Genomic DNA, 21,944 nt, shown 5'->3' with positions numbered 1-21,944 from the left:
AGATTAGAATGAGGTGATTACAACAAGACCTTGCTTATGTTCTTAGCTTCTTCTTCTTGATATATATTGAGGCAATATATACATATATTTGTACATATGTATATGCAATTAACTCTTTATTATTAATTATATACATACTAATATACATATTCCCAAAATGGAAATTAATTTTCAAATAGATTTCAATGAATTATAATCAGCCTAGTACACCAAATAAAGTATATATTCTTGATCTGCATCAACAGCCGAGTCGATATAGCCATGTCTGTCTGCCTATCTGTCCGATCTATAGGATTTGGCACGCAGTTAAGACTCCCACGCAGTTTCAGTTTGTTTCTTCATATATATTAGCTTTTGATATTTAAGTGATTTCGTCATATTTTTATAAACCAGTTTCAATAAAATATTAAAATGGTAATAATTTTAAATATCAATATGAAAAGCTTTTGACTTTAAAGTCCTTACAGTCCATTCGTCACCAGTTTTTAAGCTGTTTGAAGAGTTTCTTTGTAAGACTACGGCACCTAAAGTACCGGGTAACATACCCAAATATTTTTCAAGAATTTCCCATGGAATAATATAGATGCGGGAGACCGATTCCTTATCCCTAAGCCTTGTACTATTGGAAGCCAGTTTCATGGGAAAATTATTACAAATTGAGAAGCTTCTTTTTATGTAGAGGCAGTCGTCACTGGATGTTTACTCTGTTAGGGATTTTTTATAAAAAGTAATTTAACTTAACTAGCACCGGGTATAAACAACACATAAACAATCCTATCAAAAGAATTTATATTTCCGATTGGATTAGACACCCATTTTTTAGAAATGTAAATTTCTAAAAATTAAATAATTTAGAAATGTACAATTGGTGATGAAACTATAAGAAAAACAAAAGGATTAGGATTGACCCACCAGCCAAAGCCCCATTCCTCCTCCACATTACGAGCTGGAACTCCACCTTCGATCGATTGCCCAGCAACTTCCCCATGAGGGTCACCACGTGGGGGGCATGTTCCCTGAGGTGGCGCTGGATGGAAGACTTCCTATCGGGACGCACCCTCCGAGGAAGGCGCGGATGTGCTCCGGGCAGTTCTAGACCATCGCCTCGGAGAGCTTAGGTAGCTCGTAGGACCAGGAAGCCAGGTAAAGGGCCAAGCTTACGAGGCATAGGGCCAGTTATATGACCAGGGGACGTCCAAAGGGCAGGAGTGCCGCTTCCTGCAGGTGCTGGGCCTGGAACCTATTGCGCTCCATGCTCGGGTTCTCCAGGGCCTTGGTCACAGTCTCCTTGGTGTATGGGTTCTTGGCGTGGATAGAAATTTCTATTTGTTTCAGTTTATTTTTTTTCAAAACTCACCATGATGAACAATCAAATGAATCACAATACTCAACTTACAAATTAAGGTAAATTTGGAAGAAACTTTTCACAAAACTCGACTTTAGAAACAATTATTAGGATCCTGAAAAATATTTTCCAAAAAATATCGTAGAAGGTACGGCTCCGCTCCGCTATTTCCGCTCAAAAAAACACACATTGGTTTTTTTTTACATACAGATAAAATTTAATTTCAATCGTAAAGTATACATTTAACATAATTTGTAAATTCTCATATGTATCGTAGAGTTTTAGTTTGTGCCACAGTTTAAAATTGTCTTATTTACATTTAATGCTTTGGTTAGATTTTCTAAGTACATCGAAATAAATACAATTACTATTATTATTATGGTATATCGTTTATATGAAAAAAGTTTCTTGTCGGCGCTGGGAATAGTTTCTTCGACCAAAATATATATATTTTCTTTATTTATTTTTTGGCCAATACTCTTTGTAGTTTATATCGTTTTTTTCTTTATGCTTATGAATGAAGTTAAAAAAAAAATTAAATCACTGGAACTTAAGGTGCAGATCAAGCAAATATACATACAAATATATATAAATAGATCTCTTTTTTTTTACAGTGTACGTTTCACTAGATGATCACAATGAAATAAGGCATAAAAGCATCTACCTATTGTCTGGTCGATCTTATATTATTTTGTGTGTTGTTTGTGTAGCGTTTTTTTGTATAAAAACTTGTAGTTTTTAAGTACTATAATTTTTTATATATATAATCTGGTTTTTCTCTATGCGTATGTGCTTTGAGTTGAGGTCAGGATCAGAATTAGTATCCTATCAGGTAGTTGTTTCAGGTTTCAATACTCATTTGCTAGCAGGCACTTGCACAGCCTTTTCACATCATACGGTTGCCTATTAATTATTTATTTGGGGGGCGAGGAGGAAAAAGCAAATATAGCTCAATTAAAATTAGTTCATACATTTAAAAAAAATGGGGTTTTAAAAAACAAGGTTAGTATTTACAATTAGTTAGTTAGCTCTTCTAAGAAACTACAGTGTGTGCAGAAAAATAGCGCAGGTTAGCAATATGAGGCCTACAAAAAAATTATTATATCAAATATAATAATTATATTAATAAAAAAAAAAAACTACACAACAAAAAAATAGCTTTTAAAAAATGTCACATGTTGAAGAATAGTGCTTTTTTTGAGTGCTTCTTGGTGATGTTCTGCAAAGTTAGATGTGATGGCAATGTGATGCGATGTTCTAAGCCAAAAAAAATCCAATAAATCCGTAAAATCCAAAAAAATGTATCCGCAATTAAAAGCCAAAAATTATGCCAAATTTAAGCCCATTACAGAAGCCAAAGTGTCAGTGTTTTGTTTGCTGATTGGGATTAGCAACTGGTTTTTGGGTGTTTTGTGTCTTTTGGGGATTGGCTACTACGTTTGGCTCACTGGTTGGCTCGCGTATCCTCGCGCTGGTACTTGGCAAACTCCAGGAAGATCTCCTCCAGCGTCGTCTGGCTCACCGAGTAGTCCTCCACGTTCAGCTCGTCGCGATTGCTCTCCATCAGGCCGAAGATCCGGGACCATTTCACCCCCGTCAGGGGAATGTAGAACGTCAAAATGCCCTGGTACTCCTCTCTGGAAAATAAAATATGGAAAAGTTTATTTATTTTTCAGTTTTTAAGGAAATTAATTTGTAGAGGCTTCTTGGCTGCTAAAGCGAAACGAAAGCCAAAAGCCCTTGCAATCAAAAATATATTTGTTTTAATATTAATCAAAACTTATTAACTTATTAAAATTTATTTGTTGACTTATTTCATATATACATATATCTGTGCTAACATCGGAATCAATATCTAGGGTAAAATTCGAGTGACGAAAGCCTTTAAACAGAAGCCTCTTTAAATATGTTTTACTTCCGATATAATTCCGGTTTTTGGAATTTCAAAGGCTAAAATTATGAATGGTTCTATATCCATATGACCATATATAAATATTAACATTAAAAACTATTGTATAAACTTCTTTTATTTCCTATATAAATTTTTCTTTTTCCAGGAATCTATATCTATAATAAAATTTCCGAAAGGCTTAAATTATGTTATTTTATATACATTATATGATAATATATGTATATTTACATTAAAAACTATTTTTCAACTTCTTTCACTTCGAATATATCTTTTTTAGTCAGTATCTGAGGTTAAGTTCCAGTGAAGAAAAAACATCTAACATAAAAAAATATCTGATATGTATAATTTGATTCAATAAATATACTTCTTTAAAATATATGTTTTAAATGCCTTAATAAAATAAAATAAAATAAATAATAGATATACTAATATTACTTTCATAAACTAAAACTACATATATTAATTCAAAAACTCACTGTAGTATCGAGTGCGGATACTCGCGCTCCACAAACTCCTTGACGGCATCGATCTCCTGCTGTGCCATCTGGACGGGCACCGTCACCTCATCATCGTTCCTCACCTGGAAGGCACTACCATTACCTGTGACACCGCCGGCACTCAAGCGCGTCTGACGCACTGCATCCAGATTTCGGCGCACCTTGATCTTCAGGATCAGTCCCTTGGAGAACTTGTTCTTCAAATGCTGCGTGGAACCGATGCACTTGAACTCTCCATTCACCATGATGGCTAGTCGCGTGCACAGCGCCTCGCACTCCTCCATACTGTGGGAGGTGAGGACGATGGACTTGCCCGAGTCCCGGATGCGGCAGACCATGTTCCATAGCTGACGTCGGGCGGCGGGATCCATGCCCGTGGTGGGTTCATCCAAATAGATTACGGACGGACTGCCAATTACGGCAATGGCTGTACTCAGTTTACGCTTATTTCCGCCACTGTAGGCATGCGTCCTCTTATCGATGTGCTTCATGAAGCCAAAGGACTTGGCCAGATCCTCGGATAGCTGTTTAATCCTGGACTCTTGGACGCCGCGCAACATACAGAATATCCGTAACATCTCCCTGCCCGTCAGATCGTCGAGCAGAGCGTCGAACTGCGGACAGTAGCCGATCATCTTGTAAATGCTGTTCATGTTCGATTCCAGGCTCATACCCTGGACATAGGCCGATCCGGAGCTAATACGCTCGTCGCCAGTCATCATCTTGAAGGTGGTCGTCTTGCCGGCACCGTTCACGCCCAACAGCCCAAAGCATTCGACTCTGAAAGAATAAAATATGTTTGATTATTAATGGAATTAAAATAAGGAAATTAAAGGATTCTATAAAGGGTATATCTCAGTCAGTTCTTGTGGGATATGTAAAAGGAATGCTTTACAAAATTTTTTTATCTCTTCCCCATCAATCAACTATCAATTATTTCAAAGAAAGTTTTTACTGATTTTTTGTCGAATTTTTATAATGAGCCTTTTAAAAATAATAGAAATTATGGCCTATTGGAAAGGCTATATCATTAGTATTTACCTAACGAGCTTTAAAAGGAATACCTTAAAAGATTCTCAGATAAATTCTTTTTTAAAATGCATAAAAATGTGGGAATGAATTTATGGTTCCATTTTTGGTCCATTTTTCTAGGGAAACCCCTTTTGAAAATCTAAGAAAACAATGTGGATGCCTTATATGGCCCACTGAGGAGTCTATATCTTTGCCAGTATTCATCTGATCCTTAAACGGAATGCCTTCTAAAATTCTAAACTTAATTCTTCACGATTCTGCATCAAACCTAGGATAGGAATTTTTTGTTATTTTTTTTTTGGTCTGAAAATTTAAGAAAACCATTGGGACATCATACGGTCCACTGCAAAGGCTTTGTCTCTGATGGAGATCTCTGACTATATGTATCCGATCCTTGAGTGGAATACCTTAAAAGATTCATATAACCATTCCCTGTCAACAACAATTATAAATATTTTTTATGATTTTTTTTTTTAGAAAGCATAATACCCCAAAATACGACCCACTTCGAAGGCTATATATTTGGCCAAATCTCTTAAACGTATACCTTATAAAATTTTTAGATAAATTCCCTATGAACATGATTCAAGATCTTTGTACAAAAATGTGCATAGATATTTGGAAAAATTAGTTTCTGGCTTGCACTCAAAAAAAAATTACTCTTACGAGTATGACCCATGCTACCTATTTACAAACAAAATATTTATTAAATAATAACTCACTCCTGAACGCAGAGCGACACCTGATTGACAGCCAAAAATTGACCATAATACTTGGTGACACGATCCAGAACAAGATTTTTGTTTGCCAATTCATTGGAACTCATATTGAGGATACGTTCCCTCTCAGAAGCCACGTCATCATCCAAATGACCATCCGGAGGTGGTGGCGGTGGCTTGCTAAAATGACAAAATATATTATTAGTTAAGATTGCATTTAAGATTAAATTGTTACAGAGAAACTTACGAAACAATTTTGCGGACATTGTAGATAAGTTCGTTGATCAAACGGAATTCCAGAACGATGATAATTAAGAAGAAAACAACACCAGTGACGGCCATATAGACGGTTTCTGGCAAGACTCCAGGCTCCTCCCAGGCAAAATAGGGTTTGATATCTGAAAGTAAAATAATCAAATGGTCATTTAAGGTCATAAAATTTATAAATATTTGTAGGTTGTAAGAACCACACGATTGTGGGCCATACGATACGAAACAAGAGATATATTTTGAAGAACTAACAGACAGGCAATATATATATTTTTTTATGGATACTATTTTTGGCAAATAATACGACAAACCAACTTTCATAAGACAACATCCTATAATAGAAACCCCATTTTCGAGAGACCCTATCACGAAAAATGGACAAAAAATCTAAAAAATATTTTGTCTCAGGACTTTAATGCAGAATTATGGAGAATCGGTCTAGAAATCATTTAAGGTACTCCGCTTGAGAATCGGATGAGAATTGGGAAAGATATAGCTATCACTGTGGACCCTATTGTGGAAAACCGCATTTTCAAGGGACCCCATCACGAAAAATGGACAAAAAATCTAAAAAATATTTTTTCTCAGGATTTTAATGCAGAATGATGGAGAATCGGTCTAGAAATCGTTTAAGGTAACCCACTTGAGAATCAGATGAGAATTGGGGAAGATATAGCCATCCCTGTGGACCCTATACGAAAATAGGAAAATACTATTTAAGACTACTTGTAGTTTAGAAATGTCTATCAAGAACTACTTAAATGTAACTTCTAAGTATTAGTATTAAAATAAAACACTTACTGCAACACTGCGGCACCAATTCACAAAGAATAATGGGCGGTATAGAGCCCACCTTGGCGCAGGCATTCCTTGTCGCCGTATTCGTGTAAACCTTGTTAAGTCCCATGGCCAGTGAAAAGTGCGGGAAGATGCGGAATATCCAGCCCAATATATTCGCGGTATCCTTGGTATCAAAGAAGTCCGATGACATCACAACAACGACAATAAACAGAGCCATGCCACAGAATATATTAACGATGGAGACGCGAGCAAAACCAGTGGCTGGTTCCTTGAAGAACAAGGACATAATGTAGATGAAGGGCAGAACGGCGAATCCGAAGAGTAGGAGCAGGGAAAAGTATCGTCCCAGTTCGCCAAAAGTGGACAATCCCGACTCCTGGAAGCAGACAATGGTGATGATCACGATGAGGGCGGTAACTGCATAGGTGGCGAAGTCACAAATATATTGCGAACACCAGAACGTCCAGACTTTCACGCCGCCCACAAATTGCAGAAGTTTGGCTCGCGACTCTCGCTCCTTGATCAGAAACAGGATATATATCGAGCTGACAAAGCACATGCAGAAGCACAGATTGGAGGCCAACTGGGTGCCCAGATTATTGCCAGTGCTCAGTTGGGAGAGCAGGGTGCTGGTGGTGTACGGCAGCGGGGCATTCGTCACCTCTATACTGATGTTCGGTGACACGGTCATGGCAATGGCATTGTGCACCATGTTGATCGTTAGGGGGGCTGTGTGCAAGGCCTGATTGTTCAGCCAGGCAGTGATGTTGGTGGCTTTGAAGCTGGCGGCCACAAGGTAGCGGGAATTGATTCGCACTTGGATCGTCTCGCCCAGGTCCAGGATATATTTCTATATAATAGATATAAAAATGATAATTTAATGGTTTTTAAACACATAACTCCCACTCCCAACTACCCACCGTAAAATTCTGATTTCCTGTCAACTCCAAGCCAAAATCATTGCCATACGACTTGGACAAGGACTCATATGCATTCGAATACTTGTATATTTCAGAATTAGCCACAGCTTCAGACCGATCCAGAACCGTAACAGCCACAGGGTATTGGGTCAGGGAGAACGTAATGGGTTTCAGTTCCTGGAAAGTGCCTTGGGTTTTGATTATCAAAATGGTGACGACGACAAAGAACACGGGCATTATGTTCTGGATCAGCAGCAGCAACTTGTTGCGCCACGTGTAGAGGAACTTCTTGAGGAGCATGGCCTTCCATTGATTGGACAGCAGCTGGAGGCCGTTGAGGAGACGTCGATTCTCCGAGAAGATGCCATCGGCTGCAAACAGTTAATTGAGCTTATCGGGAGCTATTCCAAGATCGAGTTCAAACACTGCTTACACTGTACAGATTCGTTGTCCTCGTCGCCAGGTCCCCGGTATCCAGTGCCGCCGTTCATTATCTCCTTGGGATCCTTGAGATTGCCGGTATTATCCTTTTCGGCGCCCACCTTCATGAAAACTTCCTCCATCGAGGTAATGCCCACACCATAACCATTCAAATGCAGCTCATCCGATTCCTTTTCCAGTTCCCCAAACATATCCTCGAACTTACTGGAGGCACTGTCCGGCAATTGGTAGGATAATTCAGCGCCGATATCGCATTCCGGCTTAAGACCCGGAATGTATTTGTTCAGCAAGGCAGTCACCTCGTTGGTTTGGCAATCGTCGCGTTTCACACAAATCTGAAAAAGGATAACCGATAGAAATCGATTGTTTTTTCGATTATTTCGATAACTTACCAGCCGGTAGCCGGAACCGTATTGTTTTTTCAGGAAAAACGAAGTGCCATGACACTTGAGCTCGCCATCACACATAATTGCAATACGATCCCCCAGAACATCAGCCTCATCCATGAAATGTGTGGTCAGAAGTAGAGTCCTGCCGATCTTCTCCTGTTGGAGGAGATCCCATAATTGCCGTCGGGCTGAGGGATCCATTCCGGAACTGGGCTCATCACAAAGCACCACCTTAGTATCACCGCACAGGGCACAGCACACGGAAAGCTTACGTTTCATGCCACCGGATAGCTTGCAGGACGCCACATTGGCCTTGTCCTCCAGCTCGATCATTTTCAGGTACTTGGCCACCTCCTGCTCCACAGCCTTGCCCTTCAGGCCCTTCATCCGGCTAAAGAACCGAATGTGATCCGCCACACTCATCTCGTCGAACAGGACATTGTGTTGCGGACAAATGCCCAAGGACATGCGGGCTCCCTCGATATTCGTTCGAATGTCACTGCCATTAATGATCGCCGTGCCGCTGGTGGGCGGGAACATGCCCGTTAGCATCGATATTGTTGTTGTCTTGCCGGCACCATTGTGTCCCAGAAGCACCGTTATTTCATCCTCAAACATATTCATCGACAGACCCTTGACGACCAATTTATCGGAGAATTTCTTCTTCAAATGTCGCATCTGTAGACCGATATGTTTGTCGGCCGGTTCCGTTTCGAAGGCATTCGGATCTCGGTGCTCCAGATATCTACTATTGGGCACGTCCTCCACACCTGTATACTCCCGTTCGCCGCACCAGAACTCGCGAGTAAAGGGGAAATTCCATTTCTTTGGTACCCCAAAGCTGCCCGGCATTATTTGCTCCACATAGAGACAGATGGTCATGCAAAGGACACACGACACCAGCATCATAATCATCACAGCACCGATCGTTAGCGTATCATCCACCGAAACTGGCGTGAAGATGTTACTCCACTGGAGGCCTTCGCCCGTACCCTCAAAGCCGAGGATCAGTTTAACGCCAAAGCCCATGGCCGTATTCGAGATCAGACTCCAGCCCAACTTGGAGCCCAAAGTCATGCCGTCGTACGAGTTGATCGTGAAGGAGTACGGTATATAGGCTATGAACCAGATGAGGCCCGTAACCGCCGCCGCTGTACTGGCCCGCGAAAAGAACGTGGCCATCATGAAGCAAAAGCATATACTGGCTATTATATAGATGATCAGGAAGAAGACCAATGCCGTGAAGCTGGCATGCGTCAGCACAGCCACGTCCTCGGACCAATGGATCTTCACCAGAATGGCTATCAGTATGGCCGATATGGTTAGCATTATGAAGGACTTTACAAACCACGCCGTCCAATGCAGCCAATTGCTCAGCCCCATGATCTTCATGACTTCCTTCAGTTGTTTCTCCTTTTCGGCGGTTATATACTGAAATTAGAATAAAATATTTAAAATATTACACAACCCGAAAGCTATAGACTTCGTCCCCCTCACCTTTGTTATATACGTGCAGGGATATATGAAACTCAGCAGTATGATCAGCGACATTATCGATGACATTCCCTCCAAAAGTGGATCGAAAATATACGATGGATATGGATAGCGTTGCATGTATATGTCTGGTAGCTCTCCATTTGTTTTGTTTCTCAAAAATGCCATCGTCAGTTGGTGTTGTAAAGGCAAAAATCCTTCTCGTAGATAACCCACAGGTATGCCACCATCGTCATCGCCCTCGTTTCGAGGACCCGTCAAGTCGATCGTCGGAAACAGTCGCATCGTCAGCCATGTATTGGCGATTGCAATCGTTGCCGTTCTCAATTCCGATGGAAACCGCAACGAAAACCGGAAATCATCCGGCAATGTGTCATATCCGGACCACGAATCATCGAACTGAATGCCGGCAAAGGCACTTTTACTTATCACATCGGCCTCCAATTGCATGGCATTGGCCGAGGAGCATGGCTCCTGCATTGCAGGATCCAGATTGGACAGAGCTTCGGAGACTAGTCTGTCCAGGGCGGGACTGGTCGGGGAGTAGCACACCAGGAACTTGAAGTTGTTAATGCCGGCTTTTAAGGAACTCCTGTTTTAGAATATATTCATTTTTTAGTTTTTCTTTCTTTTATAAAAATTTGCGAAACATTAAACATTTGGTTAGTTTATTTGGTTAGCTTTTATGAAGGGGTTTATGGGTTTGGAAAGGTTAGTATATGTTGTTTTGTATAAAAGATTGATGTGTAAGGTAATATATGTTTGGTTTTATTTTGATCTCTTTGAACGTTTTTTTTTTAAGTCTTTTTCTAGCAAAATATAACAGTTGGTGAGTAAAATTTAATTATGAAGGTGTTTATGGCCTAATTATTGTAATTTTTCAAAAAATAGTTTAAACATTATTTTATATGATAAATATACATATTTATTTGGTGCGTTTTATCTATTGATATTTTTCTTTTTTCTGTTTTTAGTTTTTTTTACTATTTAATAGAACTTTTGGTTAACATAGTTGGCTTTTGGCTTTTATGAAGGTGTTTATGGAAATGGTTTAAGGCTTTGGAAACGTTTTTTTATGTTGTTTAAAAATTATTTAAATATTTGTGGTAGTATATAGTATGTTTTATTTTGATGATTGTCTCTAAATCTTTTTTTTTAGTTCTTTCTATTAAAAAGAACATTTTGACGCATCTCCACGAAAGGATCGTGTTTTACAAAAATCAAACTTTACATAAATACAGCTTTTCTATAGAGAAGTTTTTATAAAATTAATGGAAAAAATAAAATTGAATCTTTAAATTTGGCAAAACTTTTATTTTAACTCATACATTTTGGTAGGATTGGTAGAAAAATGAGTGTCATTTCCTTTAAAAAATTTTCATTAAATTTTCAATTTCAGTAAAAAGTGATGTACGATTTTTGCGGAAACGTTTCGATTTGGTTGGTATAGTTTGGTATAGTATAGTAGTATGTCATTAAAAACTTAAGCTTATGTCGTTCTAAAGTAAATTTCAGTTAAAAGGTTAGATTGATAATATTTTCCTTAGTTTTTCCAATAAAGGCCTTTAAAAACCAACTAAACTTTAAATTGAAGAAATAACTTTTGCTTGAATATTCATTTCAATAAAAATTTAAAAAAAAACATAGCATTGGGAATGTGTGTAGTTTTTATTCCCAAATAATAATATTCCCATACTCTAGAAACTTTAAATTAAATAAAAAAAATCAGTTGATTTGTTTACAACATAAGGCTTTTAGTTATAGTATATGTTATAAAAACCAGCAACTTCCAATACAATAATTTTTTAACTGATAAAATTTTAAAACCACTTAAAACATGATGGTTAAAGTATTTATTATAATTTAATCAACTAATTTTTGTCACTTTTTATGTCAAAATAACCAAGGAAGTTGTTGAAAAACTTTCAAATGCATTTTAATTGTGGTATTTGCGCTTGTAATCCTGTTTTAGCTTTGAGATTAAAGTGTTCAGAGTGTATATATCATGTGGTTTGTTTATTTGTTTTTAGTTTTTGTTACGGTGCCAGGTTGAAGTTTGTTATTAGGTTGTGTTTTTTATTATTTTTTTTTTTTTGTGGTGTTTTGTGTTTACTTTTGATTTGTTTACCTCTGTTGGTTGGGTGCAATCAGCGCTAGGAGCTTGCCAAGGTAGGACGTTCTATGCAACGAATTCCTTCAGACGAAAAACATTTACATATCATGTACGAATATATACAAAATAGAAACTTTGAAGGTAAAGGGTAGAAATTGGAAAAAGAAAACTAAACTACAAAGCGAAAAGCAATAGAAGCCTTGTAATGAAAATCTTAGAAAAACAAAATAGAATGCACAATGCTAAAAGCAAAGAAAAATTGTAATTGGATTAAAATATAAATAATTCAGAAGCAAAGCAGACTGTAGGCTTTTTGATCAGCTATTTAACGACTATATTAACCAGATGCTCAAAGCTCAAAGCTTTAACTTTCCAAGATAATTTTCGTAAAAATTCAACATCAAAAGATGCTTATTCTTTCTTCTAGTCTCGTTGCTATTCCCGCGATTCAAGCCGTACGGTATGCGACAGCGCCACTCGTTCGATTCGAGAGGCAGTTCGTACTTAAGCAGTAAAAATAAAGATTCCTTAAACAAATAAATTCAAAAAAAACTTCCAAAAAACACTGTAAAAAAAACTAAAATAAATCAAGCAATTAAAATAGAGATAAAAGATTTTATAAAAATAAAACTTGATACAATAACCGGACAAAAACGTTACCATATAAAATTTCTCTACAACTCACCTCAACAAACTCAGATCTGTAATATTTAATGCGGGGTATTCTTTCGTATTCATCTGTTCCGTATCGACCAGAGTCCGGACCAGAACCAGTAGCAGGGAGAATATAGCCGGCAATACCAGTTCGATGACCATTTGCAATTTGTGATTCCATTGTAGGGTCCAATTTTTCCAAAGTAACAGGACAAACTTGTCCCAGTTACTAACCCTGGCCATTTTTCAGGATAGTTATTGTTTTCTTGTTTCGTTTTTTTGGGGAATTTGTTCGTCTTGGCTTTGGATTTCTTTAGATTAGCTCAACATTAAAATTCTCTTAAAATTAAGGTCTGGAAATAAAAGAAAAAAATAAAACATATTTTATTGATTTTTTGTTGGTACCTTTTTCTTTTTCAATGCTATTGAAATTTTCAAGGTGGCGAAAAACTGTCTGTTGTTTAAATATTCAATCGACACTTATTGATTTCATAGGTCTAATGCCATTGGGAATTTTTAATTCAAAAGGGGTTAGAAATCCTTAAAATATTGACTTCCCTAAGCCTTATCAGAAGGAAGTTAATAAAAGTGACCCTGTTTACAAGTTCATTGTGGTTTTGAAAATGCAATGTCAAGTACTTTCGTCTAACGATCTATTTTCACATCCAAAGTGCTTTTCAATTATCTAATCATTATCGATGGTTATGTTAGCTAGATAGGGTTTCATACAAAAAAAAAAAAAAAAAAACAGAAAGAACAAACAATAATAAAGCACTAAATATGTTAGGTAACTAAATCATAACTCTTGTAACAGCACACGTTATGGTTTTGTAATAATCGTAACTTCTCGTAATCGTAATATAACTTCTATAGATTGGATGAAAAGTGCAAATGAAACTGCAAAACTCTTGTTTTTTTATGACTTTTTGATTTCAATTCGAATTATCGAACTGCAATCGAGGCGTCTGGACATTCTTAATCTTTCGATGGTATGATTTACTAAATTTAGAAGGGCTAGCCCCAAATGATATTTCTTTGTTTCCAACGTCTAGCAATTAAAAATACAAATTACCAAACAAAAAATAAATTAATTAAACAGGTGTTTGCAGTTGCCAACTGAGAACTTAAATTAAAATTGAATCAAACTGAAAATTGTTGGCAACTGGTTTTTTTTCGTGTTTCGTGAAAATGAGAAACTTGCTGATCTCAGAATGATTTGTGGAAAAAAAATCAAGTATATTGCATATATGTGACTGAGTATATGAGACGATAAGCTGCAAAAAAAAAAAATGCTTCCGAGGAAGCTTTGTGAGATGTATGGACTTTGCAAAAGCGACATTATTTGTTTATGAATTAGGCCACTTGTAATCAAAGTGCTTTGATTATGAGAGCTAATTGAAATAATCAATTTTTCGGGGGGTTTTTTCATTTTTTCCCAGACAGATAATTTCAAAAAATTTCAGTGTCTTCTTATCGGTTTTCAAACAATTTCAAACAAACGATTTTGTTGATTTAATATTATTTTGTTTAATATTTATAATTGGTTTTAAACACATTAGTTTTGATGTTATATTTTATAAATTTTGTTGTATTTTTTTAAACCCTTTTTGGCTCTATTAAATTGACATTTCAATTATATTCTTTTTGCAATTAAAGTTGTGATGAAATGTCATTACGATACATGTATTTGATTAGATTTGCAAAATTAGTTTGACCTTTAAATGGTTTCATCAAGATAGAGATATAAATAAAAATAAAATACTAAAAATATTTATTGAACATAATACATATTTTATGGTAAAAAGTAAGGAGAGAGAATTATAATAAAAGAAAACTAGTTCAACAATTTAATAATTATTTTTAAGTAAATATAATAATTTAGTTTTTTATCACTCTTCTATTATTACTTAGAATATCCATGTCTCTGGGATAAACCAAGCAAAATTTTACGACCGTAGACACTAGAATCACATCAACACACAATGTGGAACAGAAATAAACAATAATATCGGGTTTCACCCGAAGTATCCACAATTCCTGGAGTGGCATAAATCCACACAAAAAAAAAGAGTGTCAGCCACAGCTGTACCACCGATACGATAATGCCACCTTACTCCAGCTTACTCACCAAGTACACAATAATAAAAAAAAATATAATAATAAAAAAAGCAGTTTCTACATAGAGATATATATATAGTAAAATATAAAGTACCTAAAGTAAAACGTAATCGCGAATACTCCGGCGTATTCGATACCGTCGACCGTTACGGGTGCCGGACAAGTGTGAACTGAAACGCTCCGGCGGACAATCTTCCGTATTTATCAATGAAAAGGTATATTTCGAACGCAATCTATTGAAGGCCAATAAAGCAAATAGCGTTTATTGGTTTTTGGCCTGGCTAAAAAATGATAAGCCGATACACATGTCCCACTCCGGTGCAGAGTTACGCGTCCCAGGGCATACATACGTATGTATATATATTTATTTATTTGAGGGATGTCTGGCATTTTCATAAACTTTTAATATCGCAAGTGGATCTATTACTCATTAAATGACCCTTGACTTTCATTTTTTTTGAAATTATGGCTAATTGAAAAGACATTTTTGCAATACAACACTGTCTAATAATAAACTAAAGTGATAAAAAATCGATAAACGCGATAAAAACTATAATAATATTATTCTTAGGAAAGGCTAATAGTAATAGTTGAAGCACATATTAGTTTTGTGAGTCTTTATTGGAGAACCTAATACCTTAATCGATTTATTTAACAATTACAGATAACTTCGATAAAAACGATAAAAATAATAAAGGCCTTTAAGCTTTTGAACATACAAGTTACTAACGAGTTTTTAAAATAAAACCCTCTTTAAAAATGTAATGCATTAATCTATTTATTTAACAAGTACAGATAACTTCGATAAAAAGACAAACCAAAAGCCGTAAAGCCCTTGGACATAAATGTATCGATTAATGGGTAATACAAACTATTAAAGAATGTTAAGTCAGCAATTAGCAAGTAAAAATGAATCAACATTTTTTTTTGTGTTTCTGAATATGTGATAAACAAATTTTTAAACAAATTGTATTACAGCAATGAGTCAAGTCCCTTAGGGTTAATTGCTCGTGTCTTACTTCTGAAAATCTGAAGTGGTCATGCGACAAATCGTAGCGATATAGATAAGATTCAAAGAACCCTGGTTTGCTAAAAAAAAAATTCTTAAAATTTGATTATGCTGAATAGAAGTTCCAGCGAACACCTGTTCCTCAGAAGAGTGCTCCTGACCTTATCAACTCGATCGACTATTTTTATGATATCTTTAGATTTATATTAGCCAGATCCAGAGTACAAACACGTTTTACTTTCGTTCAGTTTTTAAACACGTTTACAGTCAGGACAGACTGTACTTAATTGGGGTTAATATTTAAAAAATATATACTTTTTAAAAGCTAAGTAGGTGCTTTGAAAAGTAAAAAAAAATTTAAAAATATAATATAAAAAAAAGTAATTCCTTCGAGCCGGATTTGAACCAGCGACCTATGGATATCCGCGCTGTTTTTTGCAATCACCGTCTACAGTCCACCGCTCTACCAACTGAGCTATCGAAGGTCCACGGAAGACCCCGTCTAATCACTTAAACAAAAAGCACCTCTACGTCTAGCCGGCAAGACGACAAAAGTGAAAGGTAAACAATCTATATATTTTGATGTGCATACATTATTTACAACAAAAAAAAAAAAGCACTGCTTGTTTGTATTCATATAAGCTGTCTCAAGCATTTTATTGATGCATGTATATATATATACTGTTATACTAAAGTGTATATATATAAAACTAATTGAATTAAAATACGGTTGCAGGGCGGAGATGAATAAGCAGCCTTCGATAGCTCAGTTGGTAGAGCGGTGGACTGTAGACGGTGATTGAAAAAGCGCGGTTATCCATAGGTCGCTGGTTCAAATCCGGCTCGAAGGAAAGTTATATTTTTTTTAAATATATTTTTACTTATTTTCTCCCAAGAAATAGGTTCTTGAAAATGACTATTCAATATTTTTGTCTTCAGAATGCGCTGTAATTCCATCAAAATACTCAGAATCTAATCTATTTGAGTTATTACCATGAGGATCTGCATTTTATGACTCATATGATGATTCATTGACTTTTTGGAGTGACTTCCAATCAAAAAAAAATATATATATAAAGAATCGAAAGCCACTAGTTTCGTTATCATCATTCTGATTGGACAATCTTGAGGGGTCATTTAGTATTATTTTGACACTGGATGTGTCTGATAATAGAATCTATTAGTTTTACTAATAGAATAATCCATAAAATAAACATTAAGTAGAAACAATAGAATATGAGAGTTCAAAAAAAATCTAGGACACATGTACATACCTAGAAAACCTAAGTAGACCCCCAATTGTAGGCGTGTGGCACCTTTTATCGTTACTAACCGTTGTTGGTGATATGGATTTTTACCTGGAATGTACTTAAAGCAATAACTCCAATCTACAATATGCCAAAAACTCATCACGAGGATTCCCATTGGAAACTACGATGATTCATGGGCTTTGGCATGTGACTGTCACAAAAATTAAAGTCAAGAACCTTTAATTCCAAGTATGGTAACACTCTAGATAGGATTTTAGTAAGATGTATCCTGAGATGAAGCCATTTTTTGTTGCCCTTTGGACTATGACTCATATTCCTTTTTCTTTTGGAAATAAAATAGAACACCCCCTTTTAGTTTATTAGATAAAGTTCTATTATTGTGCACTCATTCCTCCCTTTGGTTGCTTCTTTTCACAATAATTACAATTATTATATACATACATCTATGGGTATATTGTATATATGTATATATATTATTTCATTTGCAACTTGTGCGATTAAGTTAACAACCACTTAGAGATAAATATTGGAACGCGGTGTTGGGGCATTACTGCATAATTGATTGGGAAATTGTTCGATTGGTGATTATTATTGATGCCGATGCGTTTGACCTTTATTCGATTTGCGTATTTTGCACTGTCACTGTAAATACTATTATAAATTAATGGTTTTTATTCAGAAATAAATAAATAGAGGTTGATAATACATTTTATAAAGGCAAGTATATTCGAAAAAATGTCTATCTAATTATATAAAAAAATATATATATTAATTTTGAATCATATTTATTATAATTAAATTTCAAATACAAAATTATTGAAAAAATACCCTAACAATTTTTTTTTATAGTGCATAGAACCAACACCCACTCTATAATGACCATGGCAACCATGAAAGATAACGGTAAATGTCAGGGTCGTGCAACATAGGGGACCGACCGGCATCGGCAAATGCGCATGAAACACTCAACAAAAACAACAAGAAAATCCCATGCAAGGGGGCTTGTGGGAAATGTGTGTATGCACCGTTATAGAGACAACTTTGGCGCCTCACTCGGAAAAACTAAAAAAAAAAACAAATAGTCATATGATATCCATAGTTTTGACACGCCGGTTATTTTTTTTTCTAGTCATACGTATGATTTGTCCCATCGTGCGGGTCGTCTAATAATTATAAGCCGCACATAACATGATAAAATAGATATTTTACATACGTATTAGTATGTGTATTACATACCGACTATCATACATATAGAACACCAAATAATACACCATATAGTACTTCTATTAGCTTTTATCTTTGGCTGCGTCATAGGTAATACATGTAGATAAAATAGATTTTATTTTGCTGATTTTATACGTTATTGCATTTTGCACGTTGACCACTTATTTCTAATATTTCATATTTGTTTGGATTTTTTCGGGGAATTCTATTAACAGCTGACTGACTGACACACACTCGCGACACCCGCACTCACACACACGGCCGATTAGCAAAAAAAAAATAACATCAATTTTTAAGTGTTGCAAACTTCTAATGCCAAAAAAAATTCTAAATAATACACAAGTTAACATCGATGAGCTTTTGTTCCAATTACATCATCGATAGCTGAGCGCCGATATTAAGCTAGTGGCGATACAAAGTGCGCGCCAAAAGAACGATAGCGATAACTTTTTAGAGAGTGATTTAAATTAAGAAGCGTATAAACTATATTTTAAGCACTAAATAGTTAAAAATACTAGTTTAAATTATTAAAATATTATTTTATTGTTTAATTCTGCTGTTTAAAAATAATTTAATTATTTTTTTTAGCAATTTTCTCTCTGTTTCTTCACTAAAATCAATTGTAACTAGTCATTGTACATTTCAGTTGTCACTACTTCGCTCTTTTTTTTTATTAAATATTCATTGGGGCATATGAAAAAGTTCCCAGCATTGAAAAATTTACTTTCCCCAGGGACTCTCATCTATTATGCAAAGCAACACGTTGTGAACCCAGTACAAAGCCTTTTAATTATTGATCCGGGGAAAGCCCATGTCCCCACATTATAAATGTCTGTGTCTATGTAAAATATCCAGGCCAGACATCTGGCCTTGGTAATTGTAAAGGCAAACTTCTGGTTACGAAAGTGTTGCCTTTTTAAAATAAATATGGTTATTAAAGTAAAGGTAGAGAAGTGGGAGAAAATGTATTCATAATTCCAAGCCTAATCGGAGGCCAATGGCCTCTCTGTTAAGTCAAGTGTGAGTTTTAGAACTTCCCGGATTATATGAACCTCTTTGAAGCTCCTTAAAAATGGTCTATTTTATCCAATAACAAATTATTAAGATTTAATATGATTAAATGATCCTGTTTTCTCTTTACAGACTTACTTTCTTTAACTTCTTTAGGCATTTTTTTCTATTTTCATTTTTGAAAATATATGAAAAACTCAATAGGCTATTTTTCAATAAAAATAAAATCCTAAATAAAATCAATCCAAGTAGTTTTGGACAAAATGTCATTTGTTTCCACACCCCTGGATCATTTCGGAAAACTTTCAATTGTGTTTAGATCTTACAACGAGCACAAGCTCCTACTATATAGCTCGTAGTATTTCTTTAGAATATATTTTTCAGGAGTCTAAGTCTAATTAATCCTAATAACCAGTCGGGTTTTGTGAATAGTTTTTTCCAAATTGAACTTATTTTGCAACTTGAATATCGTGATTCATTTAATCTTTTAACATGGTGAGTTTTTGAAAAAAATATCGAAACTGAAAAAAATAGAAATTTCGATGCAGTCTTGGGCGAACTTCTACCGCGAGAGAGTGATAATCCACTACACCAAGGAGAATGTGACCCAGGCCCTGGTGCCCCCGATCATAGTGCTCAATTCAAATAGGTACAGGTTCCTAAGAGCCTTCCAGTGGTCTCCACACGCATGGCCGGTTCTGAACGAGATCTTGGCAGACGTGCAGTGTCAGCCCATGCACGTGCTCCTATTCGCTGCCTGCACCATCCTCTTGAAGATCAAACGAGAGGCGTACATCCTGACCCCGGAAAGGGTCCTCCACCTGAAGAGCTGCCTGATCCAGCACCTGCAGGAAGCGGCACTCCTCCCATTTGGACGACCCCTTGTAATCCAGCTGGCCCTATGCCTCGTGCACTTGGGCCTTTACTACGCCTCATGTTGCCACGAGCTACCTGAGCTCTCCGAGGCAATGGTCCAGAACTGCCCGGAGCACATCCGCGCCTTCCTCGTGCTCCTGGAGCTGCTCCCCTGGGAGGCCCGCGAATTTATCTTTAGAGTGCGTCCCGATCGGGAGCCTTCCATCTATCGTCACCTCTGGGAACATGCCCCCCACGTGGTGACCCTTATGGGGCACTTGATAGGAAATGACAACATCGGAATTGAGGGCGAGAAGCAATGTCTAAGGGTAGGGATCCATTTTCTGTTCTTTCTCTTCCAATAATCCTTCTCTTCGAGGTGATTATTGCCTGGACGCAGCATGGCGTTATGGATGCTGATGACCTGATCAACAGCCGCGTGTTCCTACGAGTGAGCCTCATTCTGCATCACGAGGAAGTGCATATCCACGCAGAAGCCTGCAGCGTATTGGTGGCTTTGCTAAAGTCTGCCTGGATCTCCCGCCAACTACAGCTCCAAATTTTCGAGATTGGCAATAGCCTGGAGGACAAGTTCCTGAGGGCAGTGGCCCGAAACAAGAAAGCCCTCATGGCCAACTACGTGGCCGTATTCCTGCAGCTGGCTTCTACGACCCTGACGGTGGCTCAGGGCACTCCCACCTTTGAATTAGGCGCCCACGGAAAGGCCCTCTTTCGGGTGCTGCTCCAGGTGACGAGGTATTGCGAGTGGTCCGCCGTGGAGCTGGCCATGAAACACTGGCAGAAGCTGATGTGCGAGTTAAACCATTTTAGGAAAGGCTCCGCCTTTGAGCCTCTCCTGAGGGACCTGATGAGGATCCTTTTCGAGCGCATCCAGCTGCGCGACTGCCACCAACACTCTGGCCTGCACCACTCCACCCGTTTTGCGGGTTTCCGCAGACGTGTCGCCGAAACCGTGAGGGCCATGGCCCCGCTAGTCACCCCCATCATCATGGAGACCTTCTGGTCCATCGCCCAGAACCCAGCGAGTCCCTGGATGCAGGTGGAGGCAGCCGCCTTCATTCTCCTCCCTTTTATAAATCCCTACAATATGTTGAAGGCCTCCCTCTACGAGCGTCTTCTCAAGATCCTCTCGCAGCGTCCCGAGAACATCTTCCGCGGGATAGAGCGCCGTGTCCAGAAGAAACTCCGAAAGCGGACCCAAGTTACCTCGAACGAACCAAACTGCTCATCCTAATAGAGCCTCACTGATCCTCGGAGATTGATCCAAATTTTTGGTGCTTTTAGTTTGAGAATTTTAAAATTGTTGTTTTCTCCCTTCGGCTTTTTAGTTTTCAAATTAGCGGTTTCACACATAGCCATAGCATTTCCGACTGAATTTTTCAAATTATTTTGTAATCAAAACGAATAAACTTTTTGGTTTATTATTTATTTATTTATTTATGATATATGTAGGTGCTGCCTCGTTTTGGTGGAGTTCTTCAGATACCGTGTAGAGCTCCCCTAATTATCGATAGATTCTAGGGATGCCACCCGGCTGAGAAAAACAGCGATATTCGATAGTCGTGGGAGGGATATTTTTGAAAACTTTTGATAGAAATCTGATACAATCTCTGTTCAAATTTTAATTAAATTCATTCAGTAAATGTTGATAAAAATGTTTATGGACCTAAGTCTTTTTTGGACCATTTTGAAAATATTGCGGTTTCTGTGAATTATGAAGTTTTTTCTATTTGAATACAACATTTGAGTTATATGAAAATAAGTAAAGTAGTTGTGAAAATGTGTATTTTAAAGATAAAATAAAATTAAATGAATACCCTTGATGCAGCAGACACAGAGTAGTTTAAT

General features: G+C 37.0%; 2 protein-coding genes and 2 non-coding genes across 6 annotated transcripts; 2 read left to right on the top strand and 2 right to left on the bottom strand.

The window, feature by feature from the left end:
- Window positions 1–1,538: 1,538 nt before the first annotated feature.
- Abca3 (ATP binding cassette subfamily A member 3) lies at window positions 1,539–18,513 on the bottom strand. 3 transcript variants are annotated; one of them, XM_017251012.3, is made up of 13 exons: window positions 18,222–18,513; window positions 12,619–12,940; window positions 11,949–12,014; window positions 9,824–10,412; window positions 8,330–9,757; window positions 7,930–8,272; window positions 7,497–7,867; window positions 6,577–7,426; window positions 5,753–5,903; window positions 5,509–5,685; window positions 3,734–4,534; window positions 2,794–2,982; window positions 1,539–2,248 (listed from the first exon to the last, which is right to left on the bottom strand). In XM_017251012.3, exons 2-13 carry the CDS (start codon window positions 12,828–12,830, stop codon window positions 2,194–2,196), a joined length of 5,232 nt encoding a protein of 1,743 aa, XP_017106501.2. In that variant the 5' UTR covers window positions 12,831–12,940; window positions 18,222–18,513; the 3' UTR covers window positions 1,539–2,193. The 3 variants fall into 3 exon arrangements, with proteins under 3 accessions (XP_017106501.2, XP_070139137.1, XP_017106503.2); XM_070283036.1 differs by lacking the exon at window positions 18,222–18,513 and adding an exon at window positions 14,800–14,873; XM_017251014.3 differs by lacking the exon at window positions 11,949–12,014 and having other exon boundaries at window positions 18,222–18,512.
- On the bottom strand, window positions 16,100–16,199 carry TRNAY-GUA (transfer RNA tyrosine (anticodon GUA)). Its single transcript has 2 exons — window positions 16,163–16,199; window positions 16,100–16,135 (listed from the first exon to the last, which is right to left on the bottom strand). It is a non-coding gene; the product is annotated as a tRNA-Tyr (tRNA).
- Window positions 16,470–16,565, top strand: TRNAY-GUA (transfer RNA tyrosine (anticodon GUA)). The gene is made up of 2 exons: window positions 16,470–16,506; window positions 16,530–16,565. It is a non-coding gene; the product is annotated as a tRNA-Tyr (tRNA).
- Window positions 18,514–19,487: 974 nt separating the features above from the next.
- Window positions 19,488–21,524, top strand: LOC108131868 (transportin-3-like). Its single transcript, XM_017250947.3, has 3 exons — window positions 19,488–19,715; window positions 19,769–20,404; window positions 20,455–21,524. The coding sequence occupies exons 1-3, from the start codon at window positions 19,713–19,715 to the stop codon at window positions 21,328–21,330; spliced, it is 1,515 nt and encodes a 504-aa protein (XP_017106436.3). The 5' UTR covers window positions 19,488–19,712; the 3' UTR covers window positions 21,331–21,524.
- The last annotated feature ends 420 nt before the right edge of the window (window positions 21,525–21,944 follow it).

The sequence above is a fragment of the Drosophila bipectinata genome, chromosome XR (assembly GCF_030179905.1).
Source record: "Drosophila bipectinata strain 14024-0381.07 chromosome XR, DbipHiC1v2, whole genome shotgun sequence".
NCBI classification, from domain to species: domain Eukaryota; kingdom Metazoa; phylum Arthropoda; class Insecta; order Diptera; family Drosophilidae; genus Drosophila; species Drosophila bipectinata.
The sequence above is the reverse complement of the archived record's forward strand: the minus strand, read 5'-3'. Positions and strand labels throughout refer to the sequence as shown.